The 21,550-nt window shown below is 40.7% G+C and overlaps 2 protein-coding genes and 1 long non-coding RNA gene across 24 annotated transcripts in view; 1 reads left to right on the forward strand and 2 right to left on the reverse strand.

Annotated features, from left to right (window-relative positions):
- CHN1 (chimerin 1) overlaps positions 1-1,477 on the reverse strand; it is a 106,973-nt gene extending 105,496 nt beyond the window's left edge. For 3 of the 6 annotated variants that reach the window (XM_075093501.1, XM_075093498.1, XM_075093496.1), the window contains exons 1-2: positions 971-1,148; positions 632-750 (exon numbers count right to left, since the gene is read on the reverse strand). In XM_075093501.1, coding sequence (XP_074949602.1) covers positions 632-734 — 103 coding nt within the window. In that variant the 5' untranslated portion in view covers positions 735-750; positions 971-1,148. The other 3 variants (XM_075093500.1, XM_075093497.1, XM_075093503.1) reach the window with 2 other exon arrangements.
- On the forward strand, positions 283-18,720 carry LOC142057466 (uncharacterized). The gene is made up of 2 exons (XR_012660644.1): positions 283-639; positions 17,063-18,720. It is a non-coding gene; the product is annotated as an uncharacterized LOC142057466 (long non-coding RNA).
- Positions 17,341-21,550, reverse strand: part of ATF2 (activating transcription factor 2) — a 51,399-nt gene continuing 47,189 nt past the window's right edge. For all 17 annotated transcript variants that reach the window (XM_075093521.1, XM_075093516.1, XM_075093520.1 and 14 more), the window contains one exon: positions 17,341-20,020. In XM_075093521.1, coding sequence (XP_074949622.1) covers positions 19,794-20,020 — 227 coding nt within the window. In that variant the 3' untranslated portion in view covers positions 17,341-19,793. The remainder of the gene's footprint in view (positions 20,021-21,550) is intronic.

Consider the following 21,550-nt stretch of genomic DNA (forward strand, 5'->3'; position numbering starts at 1 on the left):
ATTTACCTAACGTTGCCAGAAGCAGCTTGTAGCTTTTTTCGTCCCTGCTGTAAAATTAAGCATATTAAGCATAAGCAAGCTTAATAACCCTACTTATGAGAACCCACATGTTCAACAGTTAAAACTACAGTTTTCACATGCTGGTTCCCGCTACGCTCTCTCAGGCTGTGACGCCAACCGCAGCAACACTCACAGCCTCCCGAAACCGTCCCTTTCATGAATCCGTGCTATTAAACACAATCACGGAAACGCATCTGATCGTTACGGGCAATTAAGCCCCGTGCCCCGGCGCTCCCAGGAGAGCGGGGTCCCTCGTTAGCCAGCCCGTGGCTTGGCCGCGCAGCTCCTCCGGCGACCGGGGAGGCTTGCTGAGGCACCGTAACTTTTGTCCATCGCGCCCCACAGCCGGCTCACAGCCCGAGCCCACGCCGCCCGCCACGGCACCGGGGGCCGCCCGCGGGGCGCGGTATCCTCCACGGCCAACCCCGGGCGCGGGGTGGGGGGGGGCGGCGCAGCGGGCCCCGGCCGCCGGCAGCCCCCCTGGCCGGCGCCCACGCCCAGACGCTGCCGTGCGGCAGACAATGGGGGCCGGCAGCCCCGCGCCCGCCGGGCTGAGGCGGCGGTTACTCACCGAACAAGGTCAGAGCCATCGCGGCGGCGGCGGGGCGGGCCCGGGGGGCGGCGGGGGCTGGCCGGGCGGCGCGGGGCTGGCATTGGCGCGGCGGCTCTCGCATCAGCGGCGGGGCGCACCTGCAACACAAGTTGGGCGCGGGGCTGTCAGGGCGCCCCGCGGCACCGGCCGCCGCTGCCACTTGCTGCCGCGGGGCGGAGTGGGGCGGCTGCGGCCCGCGGCGGAGGGAAGGGCAGGGCCGGGGTTGGGGAAGAACGGGTGACGGCGGCCAGGGACGCGCGGGGAGCTCCCCGCTCCCGCCCTTCCCTCCCTCTCTCCCTCCCTCCCGCCCGCGCTCACGCTGCGGCCCACCGCCTCGGGGAGCCATCTTGCGCCGCCACACGACCCGCCTTCCTCCCGCCGCAGCCGGCGGGACGGTTCCCATGGCAACGCGGCCGGCCCGCCGCCTCGCCGGGGCACAAAGGGAAGCGCCGTCCCCTCAGGCGGGGCGGCCGGCGGCGGCCCCGGCCCCCAGCCCCTCGCACGTACGTGGCACCGGCTGCGCCCGGCTCGTCCCGCGGGCGGGACGGGCGGCTCCGGGTACTCTCCGCTCCGCTGAGGGGATTCTCTGTGGAAACCAGCCTCGGGGCACCGGGCTGCCCCCGGGGAGCGGCCGGGAAGGCCGGCCTGTGCTCCTTCAGCCTCGTCAGGGCCGCGCCTGCCTGGTACGGGAGAGAAACCAACGGTCTTGTGAGAAACGTGACTTCTTTAAAGCGAGGTGAAAATTTCCATTTAAATGCCAGCGAGCGCGAAGAGAGCAAAACTGTCAACTTCTCCTCAAAATGCTTTGGTTTGAGAAATTTCAGCCAGCCCAGCTGCCATCGTTTTTTTTGCTAGCCGGGAGTGCAAATTTCAGAGCTAAAAGCATTTAATTGAAGAGGCAGCATCGTGCCCAGTGTTAAGTCGTTTATACAGTTTGCATTTTTAACCCGAAAACAGATATTTAAAGCAAAGGTTAGCTTGTACTCAGCAGATCTTCCCAGACTACGTAGGACAATCAGACCAACCTTGTTTAGCGCTACAGTAGTTTTTCACTTGCAAGAACTACTTCGCTTCCCAGATGCAAGCTGTGTGTGCAGAGAATTCAGATCCAGCCTTAGCACGATCAACACACATTGTTTACTCAAATTTAATCCATTACAGCTGTGCAAATCCACAACCTTCAGCAGGGGCTTTGGAGACATCAGCCAGGGCAAGCGGATTGTGCAGGTGCGTTTTGACAAGCATCATACAGCCTGTCCCGCCTTTGCTTGGGACGCTGTGGTGGCTACCACAGCGGGTGTGCAGTGGGAGGCATGTGGTCAAGGCAAGGTTTTTGCCATGGGACAGTCTAAAGGAGGAAGAGCATGTATGTAGGCTGCATCTACTGCCGCTGCAATTAATGGTTCCAGTTGCGTGAATGCAGCTCAGGGTCAGCAAGTACGTAAAATACGTTTTCTTTCAACAAGGCAGCTAAAACGTAAAGATCTGTCTGGAAAAAAGGAGTGGTTTATGTAGTTCACCTCACATGGGTTTTCATCCTCTGAATTCTACCTCATCTTTTTATAAAGAACAAGAGGGAAAGATTGTGTGGGAAAGTTTTCAATGTCTTTAAATCTTGTTTATACAACAAGAAAAACATGGGAGTTTGTCTGTCAAATATTTCAAAACATTGGTTTTTATGTTTATATATTTTGCTTAGTGTGCAAAGTTAAAAAAATAAACGTTTTATCCCAGAGTGATCGTTTCTTTCATTTTATTCCTTCCCAAATGATTTCTAATATGATGGTCCTGATTTTCATTTTGTATGTATAAAGTGCAAAAGTTCATTGAGCAGCTAGACTACTGAGAAATAATATTTTAATTGCAGGAATAGAAGAAGGTTGAAAATAGATGAAAAATGGTTTGGAAAAAAAAAACCAAAAAAACCCTTTGCCATTCTGCCTACATGATTTGACCCTTGTGTACATGGGGTGTTTTGGTTTGCTTTGCTTTTTGGAAATAAGTTGGATCTTCATACAGATTTTTTTTCTTACATTTCCTGGAATTAAATCCCAAGCTTTTACTCCAACTTCCTTCAATTAAGTAGCCAGCTTTTACTCTTCCACTACTCCCAAATCTTTATTGCTATCTACTGAACTGTGTGTTTACATTAGAAATGTTTTCCTGTCCAGAGAGAACAACACTATTTTTCATAATAGGCATTATCACCACTAGAGTTAAGATCAGTCTGAGTGATTAGTCATTTCGATTGCCTAATAACGCCTTTGCTATTAACGCAGTTATGGCTAAAACCTAGAGAAATGTGTTGGTCATTTCAGTTAGTTACTAGAGTCATATTTTACTGTGCCAGGAAGAGTTGATCGGAGTTTTCAAAACAAATTGAGCTCTATCATTATTTCTGATTAGATTATTTGCTTGGTTTGGGAGGGTGTTTTGGCCCAGGCTCCAGCAGCCTGCAGAGAACAGCAGCAGCTTTGGAGCAGCTTCACGGGCAGGCTCATACCTAGAGCTCTTGACCAGGTCTTGGCACAAGAAAGGGGCTGGGGGTAGAAAGGAGAGCGGCCGTACATGGTATGTACCATCTCGCCCGACGGCAGCTCTGGCTTGTGCAAAGGCTGAGAGCCCTGATGGAGCAGGAAGAAATCAAAGGTACACATCAGGAAAAAAAAGTTAGCTCAAAGTTCACTAGGTGGAAGTCCCTTCCCCCACACCCTGCTCTTTGAACGGAGCTGAAATCCTTGTGATTTCTGTTTAACAACATCATTATCTTAAAATTACATAATTCCTTATCAGGCCAGCACATCTGAGCACACCAGCAGTAACAATGATTTAACTACAACTCTGGGAATTTCATTAGAAGAGAGCTGGAGCTTACTGAGCGCTAACCCTCAGTCGCCTTGCGCAGGGGGCGAGGGAGGAAAGGTGGCCGCTCCAGAGAAGCTGGCACAAAGTCCTGGCCTGGCCCTGTTCAGCCAGCGGGGATGTTCCTTCAGAGAGACCCTAGCTCGTACTTGCTCTTTTGCAGGGGAGAGCACAAAAGAGGAACCTGGTTTGCAGGAGCTTGATTTGAATGGCAGCAAGGATGAGCTTGGTGGCTTGTTCCCCTGGATCTTTAGCCCTCGAAAAGCCCTCCTTTTCAATATTGGTTTGTTAGCATCACATTCTGTAGAAAAAGCATTATCATACTTGCCAGCTGGTAGGAATATTTGGGGGTGTATTTACAAAGTGTACCTCAAAAATAAAGCCTCCAGAAGATAAATATATACATAGCATGCTATTCTTTTGGCCTGCTCATTTCCCAAGCCTCAAGGCTCTTTAGACACTGCAGTCAGTTACTACTGCTTCATTTTTCATGTACAATTTCATTACTGGGATTTGGGGTTGGTTTCCAGTGTTGAGGGTTTTTTGTTGTTTTTTTTTTTTATTTTGGCCTCTCCACTTTTGCCTCCTTGCTCTTGGTGCTGAGCACTGCGGGAGCAATGGCCTGTTTTCCACACTGGCCTTTTTCTTTGATCCATCACCTTATCTGAGGGTCTGGTACAAAATTGCTTCTAACTACCACATATTTATTCTTCAAACCTTAACTATTTCAATAATCATATAGTGATAAATGAGATTTTGAAATTACTCACTGACATTTTTAAAGATTTATACACAACTGTAAAGAAAGGTTCCTGGCTAGTAAATATAATGTTGTGTGAAGAAAAAAAGGCCATAAATTAAAGCTGTCCTGTATTAATGGGAAGCAGTAAAAGTGAAGATGTGGTGAGATGTTACCTGATGGCTAGGGGTAGCATCTTATCACAGTTAGTGTCTTCCTGCCACAGACCCCCTTGACAGCAGGAAAACAGCACTGTAGAAGCCTTGTCATGTGCAGAATTTAATTTAGCTTCTAATGTGCAATTGCTGTGAGTCTGTGGGGCAGGCGGGGAGGCGGCCAAGGTCTGCCTTACTGGGCAGATTCGGACTGCACAGTATTTGCAATGGAACATTTACTCCCTGGAAAATGGCCAGGCAGGTAAAGAAAAAGGCAAGATAAATTCAATTGTTCTATCTAATTTAAAAGTCATCAATAAAAAGTTGGAAGACTGACTACCACGCTTGCTAGTTAAAATTAATGTTAATATAGATGACAGCTATTTGAACATAATATCAAGCCTATCACCAAACCCAGAATTGTCATTGCACATTACCAGCATTTTGGATAATTTTTCTCTCTTTGATAAGAGAACTGGCATCTGAACTTATCTTTTGGATGCTGCTGCTGTTATTATTAATGGCAGAGTCATTTAAACACAATATTGCTCAACACTGTACAGGGATAGAGGGAGGCAGAATCCCTGCATCAGGTGCAGCAGCTACGAGCAACCTTTGCAAACCAGACATAATCAGTGTTTTACTGATGCTGGTGCTTAGATTTTGGTGGTAATTATTTTTTTTTCTTTTATCTACAGGGTACAGACTGGCAAAGTAACAGTTATTAGGAGGAACTTGCGTGTTGAGTTTTATGATCATTGCCAAGAAAGCAAGATATGTGTAACATATCCACCTTACCTTCTGTTTTAAATCACAACTACCACGTTATAAACTGACATTTGGCATCGTATCCTGATCAATAGGAATTCCACTGTATCCCGTAACAACTTAGAGCAGTTTAGTACACAGTAGGTGATGTACATCAATGAAATGAAACATGGGCTTAACATGCCTGCTTTTGGCTCTCTGGGTCATGAAAAAATGTTTTACAGACATAGGTGACAACGACAACCTTTAGAGCTAGATTTTTTTTGCTGGTTACACTAGAAGTGAATGCCACAAGATCTAAGCGGAAGCAGCACAGGAGCACAATCTTAATTTTAAAACTAAACTAAAGCTGTTTGCTTAAACCTGCACCTAAATTACTCTTCATAGCCAGCTTTTCCCATGCAACAGAGAAAACCAGCAGCACTTTCCAAGAATATCCACCTTTGACACTCAGTAACATCTCTGCTCTAACACTGCTGACGTAAGTAGGCTGAAGAATGGAAAATGCTGGGCTAGGGACATCTGAAGTACACCTTCTTTTCCTCTGAATTAGGTGGCTACTTTCAGGTTCTCTGACAGGCATCCTGCCCTGCCTTTCACATCAAGAACTACCTCCTTCCTATTTTTCTCCAAGTTTTCACCTTTACTTTATTATATACTTAATAAATGTTGATGAACTCCTCTAATACTTTCAAACACAAATTCACAGGTACTTCCAGCATTACAGTTGTGCCAAGGAAGACTGGTCTTCCTGTGTCCTGCATGTCTAAGGATGGAGGCTGGAAAAGGATTAAAAAAAAAAGTGTGCTATATGGAAAGGGAAAATCCAGAGCTACTCAAATTTCTTGTATAATCATTGTCACATAAATTGCTAGATTTGACCAAAACCGAGACTTACCTTCCATATGGGTGTGAGCTTCCTGAGGGTGCAAGCACACAAACAAGGTGCTGGTCACCCAAATGATCAGTGTGGACAGAGGTCACTCAGCGTGCCAGGGTTTGTGCTGACACTCGGAGCCTTCCTCTCGCAACAGGTTCCAGATGATGTTTAAAGCAAGCAATATCAAAATAGGCAAGCGACTAAACCATTTATAACTGCAAAGGGCATTTTTATTTGCAGCTGGTCTGAATATACTTTAACACCAGACTTTTTATGAGCTTCCTTATTGCTCGTGTGCACACTTACTAGCATATGCTATCAGCACAGACTTCTAATGTGAGATCGGTTATTAATAAAATTATTAAAATATTAGGAAATTTCAAAATTGCTTGCACTTTTGCTCATGTGTAAGAGCTATGTAGTCTAAGTTACATTTTTTAAGAGTCCGGCATATGAAACACAATATGTTTTTGATTGCTTGCTTTATTAAGTGAAACGAACAGGCTAATTAAAGAAATTCCAGGAAGTTTCTGCTTTCTGTCTCCTAGGGACAAGCCTCAAGTGTCAAAGGAGATAATACCGATGGCTATAAAACACCCAAGTGTGTTTATACTGGCTGTAAAATGCAGCTTATAGCTTCTATTTAACTTTCATAATATTTCCTTTTTATACCATGCTTAGAAATACATATTAAGGCATTAGTTGAAGTAGTGCTTGTATATATTTGAAAAAATTTGGAAATTGCAGTAAAAAAAACAGAAGGCAAGCCATTGGCAAAATAGTCCTAGGAATAAACTGTTATGAGTATAATTTAATCTATAAATACTAAAAACTAAGAACAAGCCAGCCAAAAAAAAAAATTCCTGCAAGATACTTCTAGTCCTGACTTTCAAAATGTCTTTAACCCTGAGCGGATGATCTCTTATGTGAAGCTGTAAGTTATGCCACATAATTGGTGGTGGTTCCTCATGCAATCAGTTGAGACTTCTAGATCCACTGGATCCACCTCTAGATCCACTGTATGGCTTTGAAGAATTGCTAAAGACATTAAACCTTCTCATAAGCACCCCAGACCTGCAGTTCTGAAGTGCTATATAGAACCTACACATTCTTAGTGCAATCATTTGATTTTCTAATACCAGAGACCTCGAAGTGGTTTCTGCTTTCTTAGAGAAGCCAATGTGTTACTGAAGCCATTCCAAAATAATGTTTTTAATAAGGGTATTAGTTATCCCATGCAACTTGCTTCTCAGACAGAGCTGCATCTTCTAGGATACTTAGGGTTCCTTGAGAGAATGTCCAAGTCTTAGAGCACATGAAACATTTAAGGGTATTTTAAAACTCAGTAATATGCTTTATATGAACAAGGGTGTATGGGCCCCAGTAAGGCAAACTGCATCAAATTTGAAGCTGAAATTTTATGTCATAGTTTAGAAAATGGACTATATGAATAAGAAGTGAACTTTGGAAATGTTCTGAGAATTTCCTGCTGTATAGATGTATGCAGTCTAGTTATCAAGTGCCTTTGTAGAAAGAATTTTAATGACCTGAAGATGCTTCTAAGTACAAGTCTCAAAGTGCTGAGATAGCAGAAGCGCTGGGTAGCTAATTTGCAGTTCAACGAATCTCTGAGAGGTGTGTTTTCTTCCACCAGCAAGACTTTTGAAGGAGAATATAAAACCTTCCAACCCGAGCAAACAAGCACATGCACCAGTGGTACCTTTGTGCTTTACTGCTCTTACCACAGCTAACTCCGCAAGCAGGCAGGTAACGGCAGCAGGGCACAGAAACCAGCACAGAATAATCTTGGAAATGTCTTTCAAGAACCAGTATTAGCTCTTCAGGATTGCAGAGAGATGACATTAACCAAAGCAACTTCAAAGAGCTGAAGGAGATTGAAGTTTTTCCTCTTAATGATTCTAAAGTGTTATTGAAGGGATCAATAGCTTTTCCTGTTAAACAAGCTGTTTAAATCAAGTATTCCTGGAGAGGAGAGAAACCAATCCTGGATGTAATAGTGGGATTTAATTAGGATTTGGGATTTTCACTATTCATTAATTGATCTGCCAGTCTCACAATAGTTTTAGTGAACTGCAAGTTTACAACAGTAATTTTCCTTAAGAAAGGACAAAAGTATCTGATCCCTTCTGAGCCCTTTTATCTGTGCCAAAAAGCATAATATATTATATGGTCCCTACAGACAGAAGTTTCTCCTTTCTGTACTTGATGTCAGTGTTTTTTCTGGGGGAGAAGAAAAGGGGGAAGGAAGAAAAAAAGTGTTATTTCCCCTTCCCTTAATAATAAAATAATTACATTCCGTGGTTGTGCACATTTTCCTTGTTGTTAACCAAGACACGTGGAAAGCCCCTCAACAAAGCAAAACTACATTAGCAGATATCCAGGTCCTAAATTGGCAATGCCAGAGACAATTACTAAGACTTGGCGACTTTTCAGCTGTGCATGCAGCAGTTCTATTTTTAAACAAAATCAGAGATCACACAACTGATCTTGCAAGCTGACGGGCATGTCACCGCACCGTCCTCCGATCTGGAAACCAACCTCACATCTTCAGTTGTAAACTCACACGATCCCCAATCAAACAGATACACAGGATACTAATTCCTGGTTTAGTCCTTCCAAAATTTGGTTCCTAGTGGTTTTCTACGTGCAGTAGAGATGTGATACCAATGCTTTCAGCCTGTGCAAATACAATTACTTCAGAATTCAACTCATCTGCAGCAACAAGTCACTGATAAGAGGAACAGTTTCCAAAAAGCTGGGGTTTTTTTGCCTTCTTTTTTTTAAACCCCAGTAAGTCAAGGAAGTATTTGTTGAAAAGATGCAACCAAGCAAAGCTCTTGGGCGAACACCGTGCAGTAGTGCATGAGCAGGGGGACCCAGGCCTTCACCATTTCAGCGTAGGTTGCAGCAAAGTTTCAACTGCCATTTTGCCTTTGGGTCACCAAGGGAAAACTGCTCTTCTGTCTGCTCTCGGACATATTTTTAAGGAGAATGTGTCTTAAACTGTTTTAAGGGAACATAGGGCAAAGAAATCCAATTAGTTTATTCTCTGAGAGTGTCAAAACCAAAAGCATTAATCCAGATTATCATGTTATATGGCGTTAAAATTAATTTCCTCTTTATAGCATATAACCATTACCCATATAAAGACAAAAAAAACCATTAAAAGTAACATTGCCTACGCTCTGCCTAGTTCTTTGAAGGAATGAAAAATGTTGTGTAGGCACTGTATACTGATTCACTTACATTTGTATTTAGCTTGATAGCTTCAGAAAACGTAGATGCACAGTTCAGATGGATCAGCACTAATCAGGTTGCTTTCACTATCCCTTCCCCTTTATTTCAAGGTTTGATCGCGTGGCGATTTGCTCTTAAGATTTCTTTTCTTTCCTGTGCGCGCAACAGAACACCTTCCTTCTGCTTGTGAGGAATCATATCCTCTTCAAAGCATCCTGCTGCTATGAAAACTTGAGAGTGAAGGGCAGATGCAGCCACACACCTGCAAGACTACAGTTGTTACTCAGAGAAAGCCACTATTCCAGCTCTAAGAAAGTGTCCCAGATCTTGGTATTTCCTCATTTATTTTTAGCCAGGACAAACAAGACAGATATCTTGATGCTTTTCAGACTGCATGTGCTAACACTCCCCAAACTCTTCCTGGTCTGTCTACGGAAACGTGCTTCCATGACAATTTATTCCCACCTAAACCACTGCTGCTCTAGCCCTGTTTCTGCTCCCTCCTCTTTCTTTGCAGCTGCACTGGCCGTGGCCTGATGCCATGGCCTAGGGAGATAGCCAGCAGCTTCTGTCTGGGAAGCTAGAAAGCCAGATGAGTGCACAAGGCCATCACAGCAAGGGCAGCGAGCCCACAGCAGTGTGAACTCTCAAATGACTCTTGGTGAGCTGTGCTGTGAGTGCCCTTGTTAATCGGACTCGTTACTCTGCTGCACTTTACTTCAAATGTCACACAAAACAAGAATCAAAATTAAGGATTTTTTTTATCCATCCACAAACTACTTCACAGCCCATTAAATCGATGTCATGCCATCCTCATCAACTTCTACACCAACCTGCAGAATACCTGTCAGAGACCCTTGGTCTGATTACAGCCCTGGTGACCACTGCCCTGAGCATCTTGCAGTGGAACAGGGTAACATGGACCAGCAGATGGAGAAATTCAAATAGTGCATGGAAGAAGCAGACCCATAAACAAGACCCCTATCACAACGGAGTGCAAAACCACAGAAAGATGAAACGCTGCAGAGCTCTCTTCAGCCAGCGCGGTTTATGAAGCGGGAGTATCTCCATTGGTGGGCTCAAATCCCATGCAGGGTGTGACTGCTGTCTCCGATCCCCAGCTTACTTGGCTGAATACGTTTCAATATAATTGCAGGGGGGGTGCTATTATTTGTTCTTGCTGTAAAAGCAAAGTCTGTTATGCTACTCTAGAAGCCAGTTCATGGCAGTTACTTTTCAGGAGTCTATTCCAGAGGCAAAATTTTAGTTTGATTTACTTTTTTAGAGTTTATATTCTTCTCTAAGGAGTTGAGCAGGCAAATTGTGCTATGAAGAGGCTCATACCATTCCATGGTAGTTCATCAGAAGAGCAGAGGGAATGGTTTCCCCTTATCTCCTTGGAGAATAATGAACCAGAGGGAGAAGCCCCCTACCAGAAGACAGATGAACATTCAGTGAAGCAGAGGTGGCTTTCAGCTTCTCGTCATACAGCACTGGCCAAATTAACATTTTTGTGTTGGCAGGTGAAGCCTGCCAACTCTGTTTGAAAGTTTGTTCAATCCTTGACAGGGGAAAACTCCCCTACTTGCCCGAGGCTGGCAGGGGAGGCGGGGGGGGGGCAGTTCTCAAGCTGCCGGGCAGCAGGCAGTGCAGCATCCCCGCCTCTACAGGCGCAGACTTGAGGAAGCTGTACCTTTCCCCAACCTCTCTATCGTCCTCCCTTCAAGAGCTTAATGTGCTGTAAAACGTAGAAGATAAGGGAAAAAAGAACAACAAAAACCCCACAAACTTTATGACAATATAAAGAATGTAGTTGCTCAAAATATTTAGCAGTTACCACTAGATGGCATTTTGTTCCTGAGAAATTAGAAACTCCCAGGTTTGAATTACTTGTTACAGAGAGAAGGAAACAGTAGGAAATGGAATTACTTACCTCATTCGGTTAATAATTTATTATCCATTGTCTTGTATAAGCAAGACATCACTAACACAAGACCTTTTTCTTGCAAATTTATAAATCCCCTTTATATAAGTATCCTTGTAACTTCTCTTCAGCCCTCTGCTCAGTAGGTAGAGTTTTAAGCTGTAGTCAGCACTTACCAAAATGTTTTCCACATTTTTAAATGAAAGACAAATGTAGGCCAGTCACAGACCTCGAGCATGCCATGGAAATCTGCCAGAAATGCCTTGCTCCAGTAACTGTACACAGTATTTCCTGTTATTTTTGGATAAATGCCTAATACAGATTGAGGAACAAAAAATAATTCCTGTTCAGGAACAGAGCGGTCACAATTTAATTATTATGAAAAAAAATATTTCATAATATTCACTTATTAATATTATACTTCACACCAGTTCATTTTAAGCTTGTACAAGCTGTGATGTGAAAGATGACATTTCCATTCTTAATCTTTGCAGGGTACGATGTATCTTACCCAGAGGTGCAATGAAGTTCTACTGGGCGCATCCTGGGGTGACATGTAGGTAGCTTGTTTAATGTCCATAAGCCACTCAATATCTGAGTAAAACCAAGCAAAAGGATTTCCCTTACTACTCTGCAGCAACACGTGAGACTGAGAAGTAAACTATTAACTTCTTCCTTAAAAGAGACTAGAGTACCGTTAACTCTTACTTACAGAAAGTCAATACACCTTCAATAAATGTACATAATTTAATTTTTCATGTACACAAATATACACAATATTATGAGGATGTTTTTCATTAGATCGTCATAAGTACTGCTGCTCTGTGCATATAGCAGCCTGTTTAACAGTTCATCACAGCAAAATTCTGCAATCAGGATATTGACATATCTTCATTTCCCACTGAAATTCTGAAAGAAAAACAATCAAAAAACCCCAGAACAGAACCCAAAAGATATTCCAAGTATGCCCTTTGAAAAACAATTACGTTTTTCTGTAGTATAAAACATCATACCGACATGCTTCAGAAATGCTTCAATTTCAAGTGGTTTTTTTATACTTAGTGTATCTGAAGTATAGGTCTCACACCAAGGTCTCTTGCTATCAAGGTCTTCGGCTCCACTGGCAATGGCAGTGGCGATTGCTGCTAGCCGCAGGCAAGGGCTGAATGGTTCTTGGTAGATTTGGCAAATTATCAAAATCTTTCAGGGTGGAGGCTTATGGCAGCATTCAAATAACCCGTAAACACTAATATCATAGATTTCTGACAACTTGAAAAATAAGACAGAAAATATTCAGGAGAAATCCGTCCCTGCTTAGACTAAGCTACTGTAAGGCTCTAGGTACAACAGTGACTTCTGAGGAGTAACTCTGGGCCTTAAAAAGAAATGCAATATTGAGTTAGAAGAAAAAAAGACAGATAATAGCTGGATCATCATGCACAGAAAGTCTGTGCATCACTCAAATTTTCTTTGACTAAATTATGTTTCCTGGCAGAAGCACTGATGGTGATTAGCAGCTGGCTAAATCAGATCCTGCTCTCATACTTGCTTGGGAAAGCCTCACTATAGAGGGAATCTAACTTCACTAGGGTAAAAATTAATCTTTACCTCTTCATAAAACAGGCACAGGTCTCTTTGAAATTGTCATTGTAGGAAAGCTGATTTGGTTTAAGTCAAATATTTAGAAAAATTTATGTGACTCTTTTCATTTAGTAAGTATACACATGCACTTTTTTTTTTTTTTAATTTAGCATAATAATATTCTCCAGCAATGTGAGCTGGACTGAAATAAATCAATAGATATGTCAAAATAAAACTTTGTGCTTGTAACAATCTAACTCTGCCAAAGTGGTGACATTTTCTTAGGTAGACAAGACCCACAGGATTTTATGCACTCTAACAACCACGTCTGGGTGCCTGGCATATTATAAAGGGCAGTTCCATTAAGTGGGGGTGTGTGCCTTTATCTGATAGGTGAAAACAACAATAAAAATCTAAACTAGGCGTGAAATTACAAGAGCAGGTAAAGATAATGCATTTTTTTCCCAAAACAAAATGGCTTTGCCAGTCCTTTGGAATAAGGAAAAGGCCAGTATTTATAACAAAGAGGCACTTACGATTTAAAGACACTGTAGAAGGGAAGCATCCAAGTCAGTATAACGTGTTTCCATCCCGAGGAGGCCAGTGCTGTGCCATACGATAGGCAGAAGCGACAAATACAACTCTGCTGACAACTGAGAAACGGCATTCCAGTGCGTGGGGACTGGAAACAGAGCTCAGAGATCTATGGCCAGCAACCTTCTTACACAGCACTCAGGAGAGTGCTGCATAATTTATAGAAGAAAAAAAGAGTTATGTCCTATTAGAATCAGAGCTCTAAAAAGTTTGGGTAAACTGTTAGAGACAGCATAAAGAAATCTTTTATATATTCACACATATGTGAAAGTCATAAATTGTAAACTTACTAGCTGGAGGTTCATTAAATATTCAACAAAATCATCAAGCCTTGAAAATGTTCCTCTCATCCAGTGAAATATACAGCATCTGTTCATCATTTACAAGGATTATCTACTTTTTCGGCAAAAATCATTAGCCCTTTAAAGCAATTCTGCTGAAAGGGAGGGCAAAAAATAAGAAAACTGAAATATTAGCCTTTTGCTTGTTTTGAAATCACAACCATGCTGACTATAAAGTTTGTTGGCATTTTATAGACAACTGGAATAACTGCACTCCATGTTATACTGCCTTTAAGAGTATCTTCCTCAACATACAGTCATGAATAACAAGATGTTTATACTACTTACCTCAGGTGAGATCAAAACATTCCTAACATCACTGTAAACATTTTGAAGAAATAGATCATCACAGAACACATCTCCGTGTCAGTGAGCGTGTCAGAGAAAAGGGCTGGCGTAATTGAGCGGTGTAACACAGCACCTTCCAGTTCAGAGAGAATAGCTGGCAAACGGCGTGGAGTTTTTTTTCTCCATTTCATTTTCTTAATCTATTCAGAAAGGCAATTTATTTTGCTGCTAAAGCAGAGGGCTCATTCTCTCTTTACTTGTCTTCCTTTTCCCCTGATTAGAATCCTAGATGTAGGACGCGAATGCAATTTCCCATTTTATTTTTAAGCATAAACAATCCCGTAGGCTTTTTGAAATCAGTTTCTAAAATGCATCAATCCAGTGATTTATCAAGGATGGTATTTTTGTCTTCTGTAACAGACTAGAACAAGTAATTCAACTAAAGGGAGGGAAATATTAGTTATGTTCTGTGCCAATACTAACTTGCAGTGATACAAGAGCAGGGACTCTTTAGGCAGCAGAAAAAACAAAACAAAACAAAACCAAACCAAACCAGAACAAACTCTTTTGTCTTACAGGTAGCTCAACACACCCATTGGACTTGCATTCATTGCGTTCAATCCACCTGGGGGCAGACGGTATTAAATGGAATCATAATAGCTCATGTTTGTACTTTGATGTGTTAAGCTAGCCCTAGGCGAGAGGTAGGCGAGGAAAGCCTGGTTACCTGCAATCCTGTTCCTCTGAAGGTATCTATGTGACAGTGCGCTCATTCCTGAAGCTCATCTGCTCAGTCTAGCGCTGACAGATCTCCCTTAGCTACAAGAGTACTGTCCTTTAAGCTCATTAATTGCAAGCTGGAGTATCACCAGGCCCTGCTGCCCAAACAGGTTACAAATACTGCCCACTCCGTACTCTCCTTTATTTCTGCTGTTGGCATTAAACAAACAAAAGTTCCTAGAAGCATGACGCCTTTTCTTTGCTTCAAGCTGTTTTCTACCTTTCATGCTTGTTACCATTTCCAATCACTCTATGCAGCTTAAGCTACTCTCTCTTTACCTATGGATTAAAAAGGATAAATATATTTGCATGATGATTTCAAAACACTTTTCTGATTAAGTGTTATTCCCAGATTAAATTTTGTTACAGGTAGTTTATTTAAAAATTCAAGAACCTTACTCCCCTCCCTCCTCTTCCCCAAGAATGAATAGGAAGAAAGTGCTTGAAATAACACACATCATAATTTAAAAAATGGTAATAGAAGAGGGATAGAAACTTTGAGCAAGGTTTAAAAAAATTTCACAAATTGGATCAAGTTTGTGTGTCTTGTTATTCTATTGACAGCCATGTAATTAGATTATAACTAACCCCACACCTAGGAAGTTAAGAAACTCTTTTTGAAGGTAGTTGCACTTTGCACAATTATGAAGCCATCAGCGTACAACCTGCCCTCATTAGTTGCGCAGAGCATCTGTAACGGGATTTTTTGCAACACTAAGAATTCCATACTGGGGATTCACGATGTCCTTCTAGAACTACGTATGTATTTTGTAATGTATCTTGTCTAGGAAGGTGTCAACGTCAAGATTTCATAAGCCTCTCCTATCTATTTCAGCTGAAGCAGGTCTACAGTGTGCAGGAATTCCTCTCCTGACTACTAACTTCTTAAAATTAAAGTTTGCTATGGGGTTAACACAACCAAGGAGGAAACAATATCTGAAAATAAGAAACTCCACGCTAAATATATAAACATTATCAGGGGCTCATCGTACAGAAAGAAAAAAATATTTTGAAGAGGAAGAAAGTGAAGAACAAGAAAGGTCATGATCTTAAAATTCCATGAAAAAAAAAGTCATATTAAAACCTAAAATTATTAAAAGGTGAGGAGACTTATGATTAAAGAATATAAAACTTTGAAAATCCTAACTGTTTTATGATAGTGTCATCTGGACCTTCCCTACACAGTGTTATGCAAGGGTCATGTTAAATAAATCATACCTGTATTCCTGTTGATACAATGGATAAAGATAAATGTAAAGGAAAGGACTGCCGTAAGCCGATCCTACACTCGCTGTTCTGCAATGTAAATGAGGCAGTTCAAATTATTTCTCTACCGAGGGAAGCAACAGGCAGCATATAAATGCAAACAACCTTCATTAGACACATTGTCATGAGTATATTAATCATGTCAAGAAGCATTGCTGAAGTTTCCTTCAGTGCAATTTAACATACCTTACTTTATTAGGATGCACTTAATTTCACTATGTTTTCTCCTCATTATCATTTATGATGACCAATTAAAATGTTTGTGTCTGTCTCTAAGCAAATTACTTCTGTAATTCCGGTAGCTGAAATCACCACTCATCCAACACTTCTGTCATCTCGTTCCATCAGTGTAGTATCTTTCTTTGCCCAGCCTCTATTAGCATTTTAAAGAGAAAGAAGCTTACTTGGCTTGGATGGTTAGGTATAAAACTGGGTCTTTTTACAGTGTAGACAATAAAAAGTAAGTTGGTTCCCCCCCAGTTGCCCTGTTATACAGCCTTTGTGTTTTTTTCCCTTGGAGTGACAAGAGTAACCCATATAGTCAGAAAAAGAACATAATGAAGCAACAGAGGGCTCAGGTGTTATTCTCACATTGGGCTCAAAGTTGTGCACAGTTTAAATTCAATTTCCTTTGGCCAATGCATGCAATAAATGCAAGTACACAGCAACTTTACTTTTTTTTCCCCCCTCCAAAGCCTCTGTATGAGTGCTGTCAAGACCTTTTCAAACTATGATGTAACAGGATGTGCCACGCCATATGTCATGTTCCCAATATTCATAAATAAGCCCAAATCAGTTTTAATATTCTAGAAATCAAACATGAGAGCATGATCTTTTCTCAGCCTTTCATAACAAAACTGTGAGCAGTTCATCTGACTATAGCTGTTACTTCCTAGCTTCATTTATATTAAGACCAAGATATCTGCAACTTAGCTGGAAATTCTGATTACACACAACACGCTCTTTTGCTGCAGAGCTCACTGCAAGCAGCAGTGGCCGAGCAGCATCTGGGATCACCAAGCTACGTCTATGAACTCCTTTATCTGCGGATTATCTTGGGCTCCTGGAACTAACGATACAAGGCTGATTCCTCAGAAGCTGCTGGAATGCAACTGCAGAGCAATGGAATGTGTCTTATTTTCTAAGGAAACATTATGAGTTCTTTACATAACATTACTTCGACGTTATAGTAATGACTTCCAGAAGAATGCTGATAATTGCAAGGATGAAGAAATAAGTCTGAAGACAGTGCTGCCTTTTAGAACAATTATAATTTCATTAAAATAGGAACATAACTTAAAGATAGATTTTATTCTCTTTGATGATTTACTCATGCAAACTGCACATAAAAGAAAACAGTACAGTTTGTGAAACATGTCAAATGTAAAGACCCAAAATGCTAAGTACAGAAGTAGTGTGACGTACGTCTCAAAACGGAATCCGTGGTAGTACGACAAATAACTTTTCTCTATTTGCTGAACACAGATTTTAATGGTTCTTCTTCCAGCCCCACTGTTAAATTCATTAACTGTTTACATGTCTCCTATACACTTATGTAGACTTATTTTACAAGCGTGACGGTTTTGTTATAAAAAAACTCCACTTATATAAATATGATTTAAAAGCTTTTCTGTTTAGGAGAGCAAATTATAGTATAACAAACGAGGCCTTATCTAGTCCACCAAAACTACAATGAAAAATGACTGTATAGCTTTCTTGCAGAATTCACATTTTGTGCCTTTGCAGTTAATTTCCTTCTCACAAGAGGTCTATTGTATTTCACCATCCTGGAAACGTTCAGTAACTGTTACAGCTTTTTATCTTGAAATTGGGAAAGTAAGACTTTTAAACACATGAGGTTATCAACTCAACTTTCTGTGTTTTAAAATACAAAATATTTAGAATCCCTATTATTTTCATGCTTAAAGCCCTGCAATGATACATGTATGACTTAGATACTTCTTTGTCCAGTTTTCATTATGGTATGGTTGTATATATATATCTTGTAGAAATTGTGATTTTCCTGTGGATCAATTGCGATTTTAGATTTAAAACTGAATCAAATAGAAACTTGATGGCACTGACACTTAAAAACACATAGTATAGTGTGGAGAAGGAAGAGCAAATGAACTACACAACCCATTATAAATGCATTAAATCTTTGTTATATACATAATGGAATCCTGCTTTACTGCCAGTTGCTACTATGCATCTGCTTTTGCTATTATACAAAGTTTTCCGACCTGAAAGCACACATCTACTTTTTTTAAACAACTTAATCTATTGTAAAATATTGTACTGTATTTTGAACATGAGTACAGAATCAAAATAGATAATGGCACATTTAAAAAACTCAGTATCCTACAGATGACTGGATAATGAGAAAAAGTGTACCTACAATCATCTCATCAGAAACAAACTACATCATGGAATGTTAGTTATCCAAGTTCGCACAGTAAATAACATTTTAAAACTGCAATCACCTATCAGCCAGCATCACATTGAAGGCATCTTTAAACATTCAAGCAAAAGACTGCTGGCATTAACTACTGAACCATTCTCACGCACACACCACACACACCACATTATAATTACATTGTTTCCAAGATACGGTAGATACTGATTTTTTTTTTTCCACAAGAAAGGTATCAAAATTTTTGCTACTAAAAGATGACAGTGCTTACACAAGAATTAAGTACAAGTTAGCTTGCAAATACAAGACAATGACAAAAAAAAGTCTTGAGTTGTCTGAAGAAGGATTTTAGGCTTTTCTGGCATCCAAAACCACGAGTAAATTCCTTACTCTGCGACTCAAAAATCCACAAAATATCAGCCTACTTTGGAGTACTAAACATTCCATATTTGATAACCCTGTATTTTACAATATGCTTACTGGTTTCAGCCTAGCAACAAAGGGTATTTATAGATATCTATTCTGACTGGAGAAATAAAGCTCTCCTGCCCCCAGAATGAAAGCATTGGCGGGGGGAAAAAAAAACCACCTGACATAAATTTAAAAGAAAAAAAAAAAATCTCAAATCTATTTAGTAATGATCCTCATCTAGGATAGGTATGTGCATAAGAGTACTGTATCTCATATACTGTACTGGCCCTATTAAACAAATTAAAAACCCCAACAGTTAAAAAGCCAACCAAAATTCTATACAGAAGCCAACCCAAATGTTTTCCTCCCAATGTTCTTCCTCTCATAATGTGCAAAACAATAAAAAGGCAAAAAGACTAAAAGCAAATTTACTGTTACTGTCTTTCTCTTGCCTAGTGCTTTATGACCTTGCTAACGTTACAAAGTCAATAGGGACTATGCAGAACTTTGGTATAAAAATGTCACATAATATTACTATCACAGTCTTGGGGATGACCTTTAGTAATTCACCCCAATGTTTGTTGAAATAATACCAAATTAAAAATGAAATAAACCACATTGTACTGTACACACACTTTACACATTAAGCACAAAAAATAACTAGTAAAACTAATACTTAAAAAAAGTCTTTTGCAAAGAGACTAGAACTGGTGTTCTGTCTCACCTTTACCTGCCAATCATTAAAGCCAAATTTAAGTTGGATTTTTAAAAACGAATAATTTTAAGCTACAATTTCTCCTAGAGGGAGACTGGTCTTTTGTTGATTTCCCTTTAAAGTCACAAATGTATATCTAAGAAACTGATGCAATGTAAGTTTTTAATCAACTTCCTGAAGGCTGTGACTGAGAGGGAGGCGCCATGACGATCTGGGAAAGCACCGGCTCTGTGCTCTGGTCCGCCATCTGAGTGAGAACGGAGGTGGCCACTGCTTCTGCCTTGGAAGTTGAGCTTACGCCGTTCGAAGTGCTGACAGAACTGTGCTGAATAGCTTCCGTGTGTGGACTGCTTGGCACCGATATGTCTTCTGAACTGTCGTCTTTATCTGCAGCTGAAGAAGAAAAATTCATTTATTTTTTTACCTGGAATGCCCACCACCACGTCCCAGGTAACAGCAATCATCCCCTAAATAATTAACATTCATGGTGTAACATAGCACAAATTGCAAAATCTTATTTTCAATTTTTAAAGAAAATCCTACTATGTAAGCAAAAAATATAGACTGCAGTTTGTAATATTCAGGAAACAAGAGTATTTTCACATCTTCAAAGTCATAATTAAAATTTTCCCATCTCCTGCCTAGTAAATTAGCTGGTGGGTACCACACCTAATTCTGATGATGAATGCTCATGTCAATAAGCAATATATATAGATTAAAAATGCTACCAGGTCTCTTGATGCTATATGAATTGGCTTTAGATTTTTAACATATGCTATTTATTGCGTTTGCTTAGTAATCAAATGCAAAAGTAATTAATACGTTTGATCATGAATATGGTATCTGAAAAAATATTATTTACACCGCTATATTAATTGGATAACACTTCCACAAGTTTTCAACCCACATTCTTAACAGAGTGAAGTTCAGTAACTTCTTTAGTATACAAATGCCTCTCGGTAAGATTTAAAATTGTTAAAACTGGTTTTAAAAACATCTTCAGGAATACTTCAAGTGTTCTCCACAAAGCTGAAGTGAATTAGCCACACAGTTGCGTCATTTTTTCCCATGACCGAGGATAAACAGATTAAAAATAATTGTCATTAGGCAAAACTAGAATTTACAAAATGAGCACGATTTAAAGTGTCTTTCTTGCACAGACATCCTAGTCATGCTAAAATCAACCCTTTTTTTCCAGAGTTGCAAGTTAGCCGAGGCACTATGCAAACACTGTCAAGCAAAAAGCTGAGTTAAAGACTAAAAAACCCCAAAACCAAAATAAACCTACTGTTTTTCACTCAAAATTAGAAGTATGAACACCGCATTTACTTATAACTTTTTTTGTTAAATCGCTTTGTGCTACTTAGTGTTTTCAAATATTTTTCACAGTAGTTTTTATACCCTGACCTAAACCCAGTATACAGATGGAATACTGAAGTCCCTTTTAAAACACTACTGACTATTGTACAACATAACAACGTAGAAAGATACACACAAACATAGCCAGAAGAAGCACAAAATATTGCTTGTGACATAGCAATGGGACACAGCTTGATTTTCTCCAGACTTATCTTTGCAGTCCCTCTCAGATCTGCTTGAGATTGGCCTACAAATTCAGAAGTTACCCAGGGGAAGAGAAGGGATGGGAAAGGATGACACTAATACTAAGAGATGAACACCACCACGGTATCATAGGCTTGTCTCCATAGAAAACCAGGCTAACAGCAACTAAAAGGAACACTAAGCATGAACAAACAATGATGAAATGAAGTTTATGATGTACTGAGGTTTATACGACATACTAGCTATGGGTAAGAAAATTCACTAAATTAGCAAGTCAAGTCCCCAGCATAAAGACCTTTGAGCAGCCCCATGCATACTAAGAACACGCTCCTCTTCAAAGCCTGAAAACAACAGTTCTAT

The sequence above is a fragment of the Phalacrocorax aristotelis genome, chromosome 5 (assembly GCF_949628215.1).
Source record: "Phalacrocorax aristotelis chromosome 5, bGulAri2.1, whole genome shotgun sequence".
Classification (NCBI taxonomy): Eukaryota; Metazoa; Chordata; class Aves; order Suliformes; family Phalacrocoracidae; genus Phalacrocorax; species Phalacrocorax aristotelis.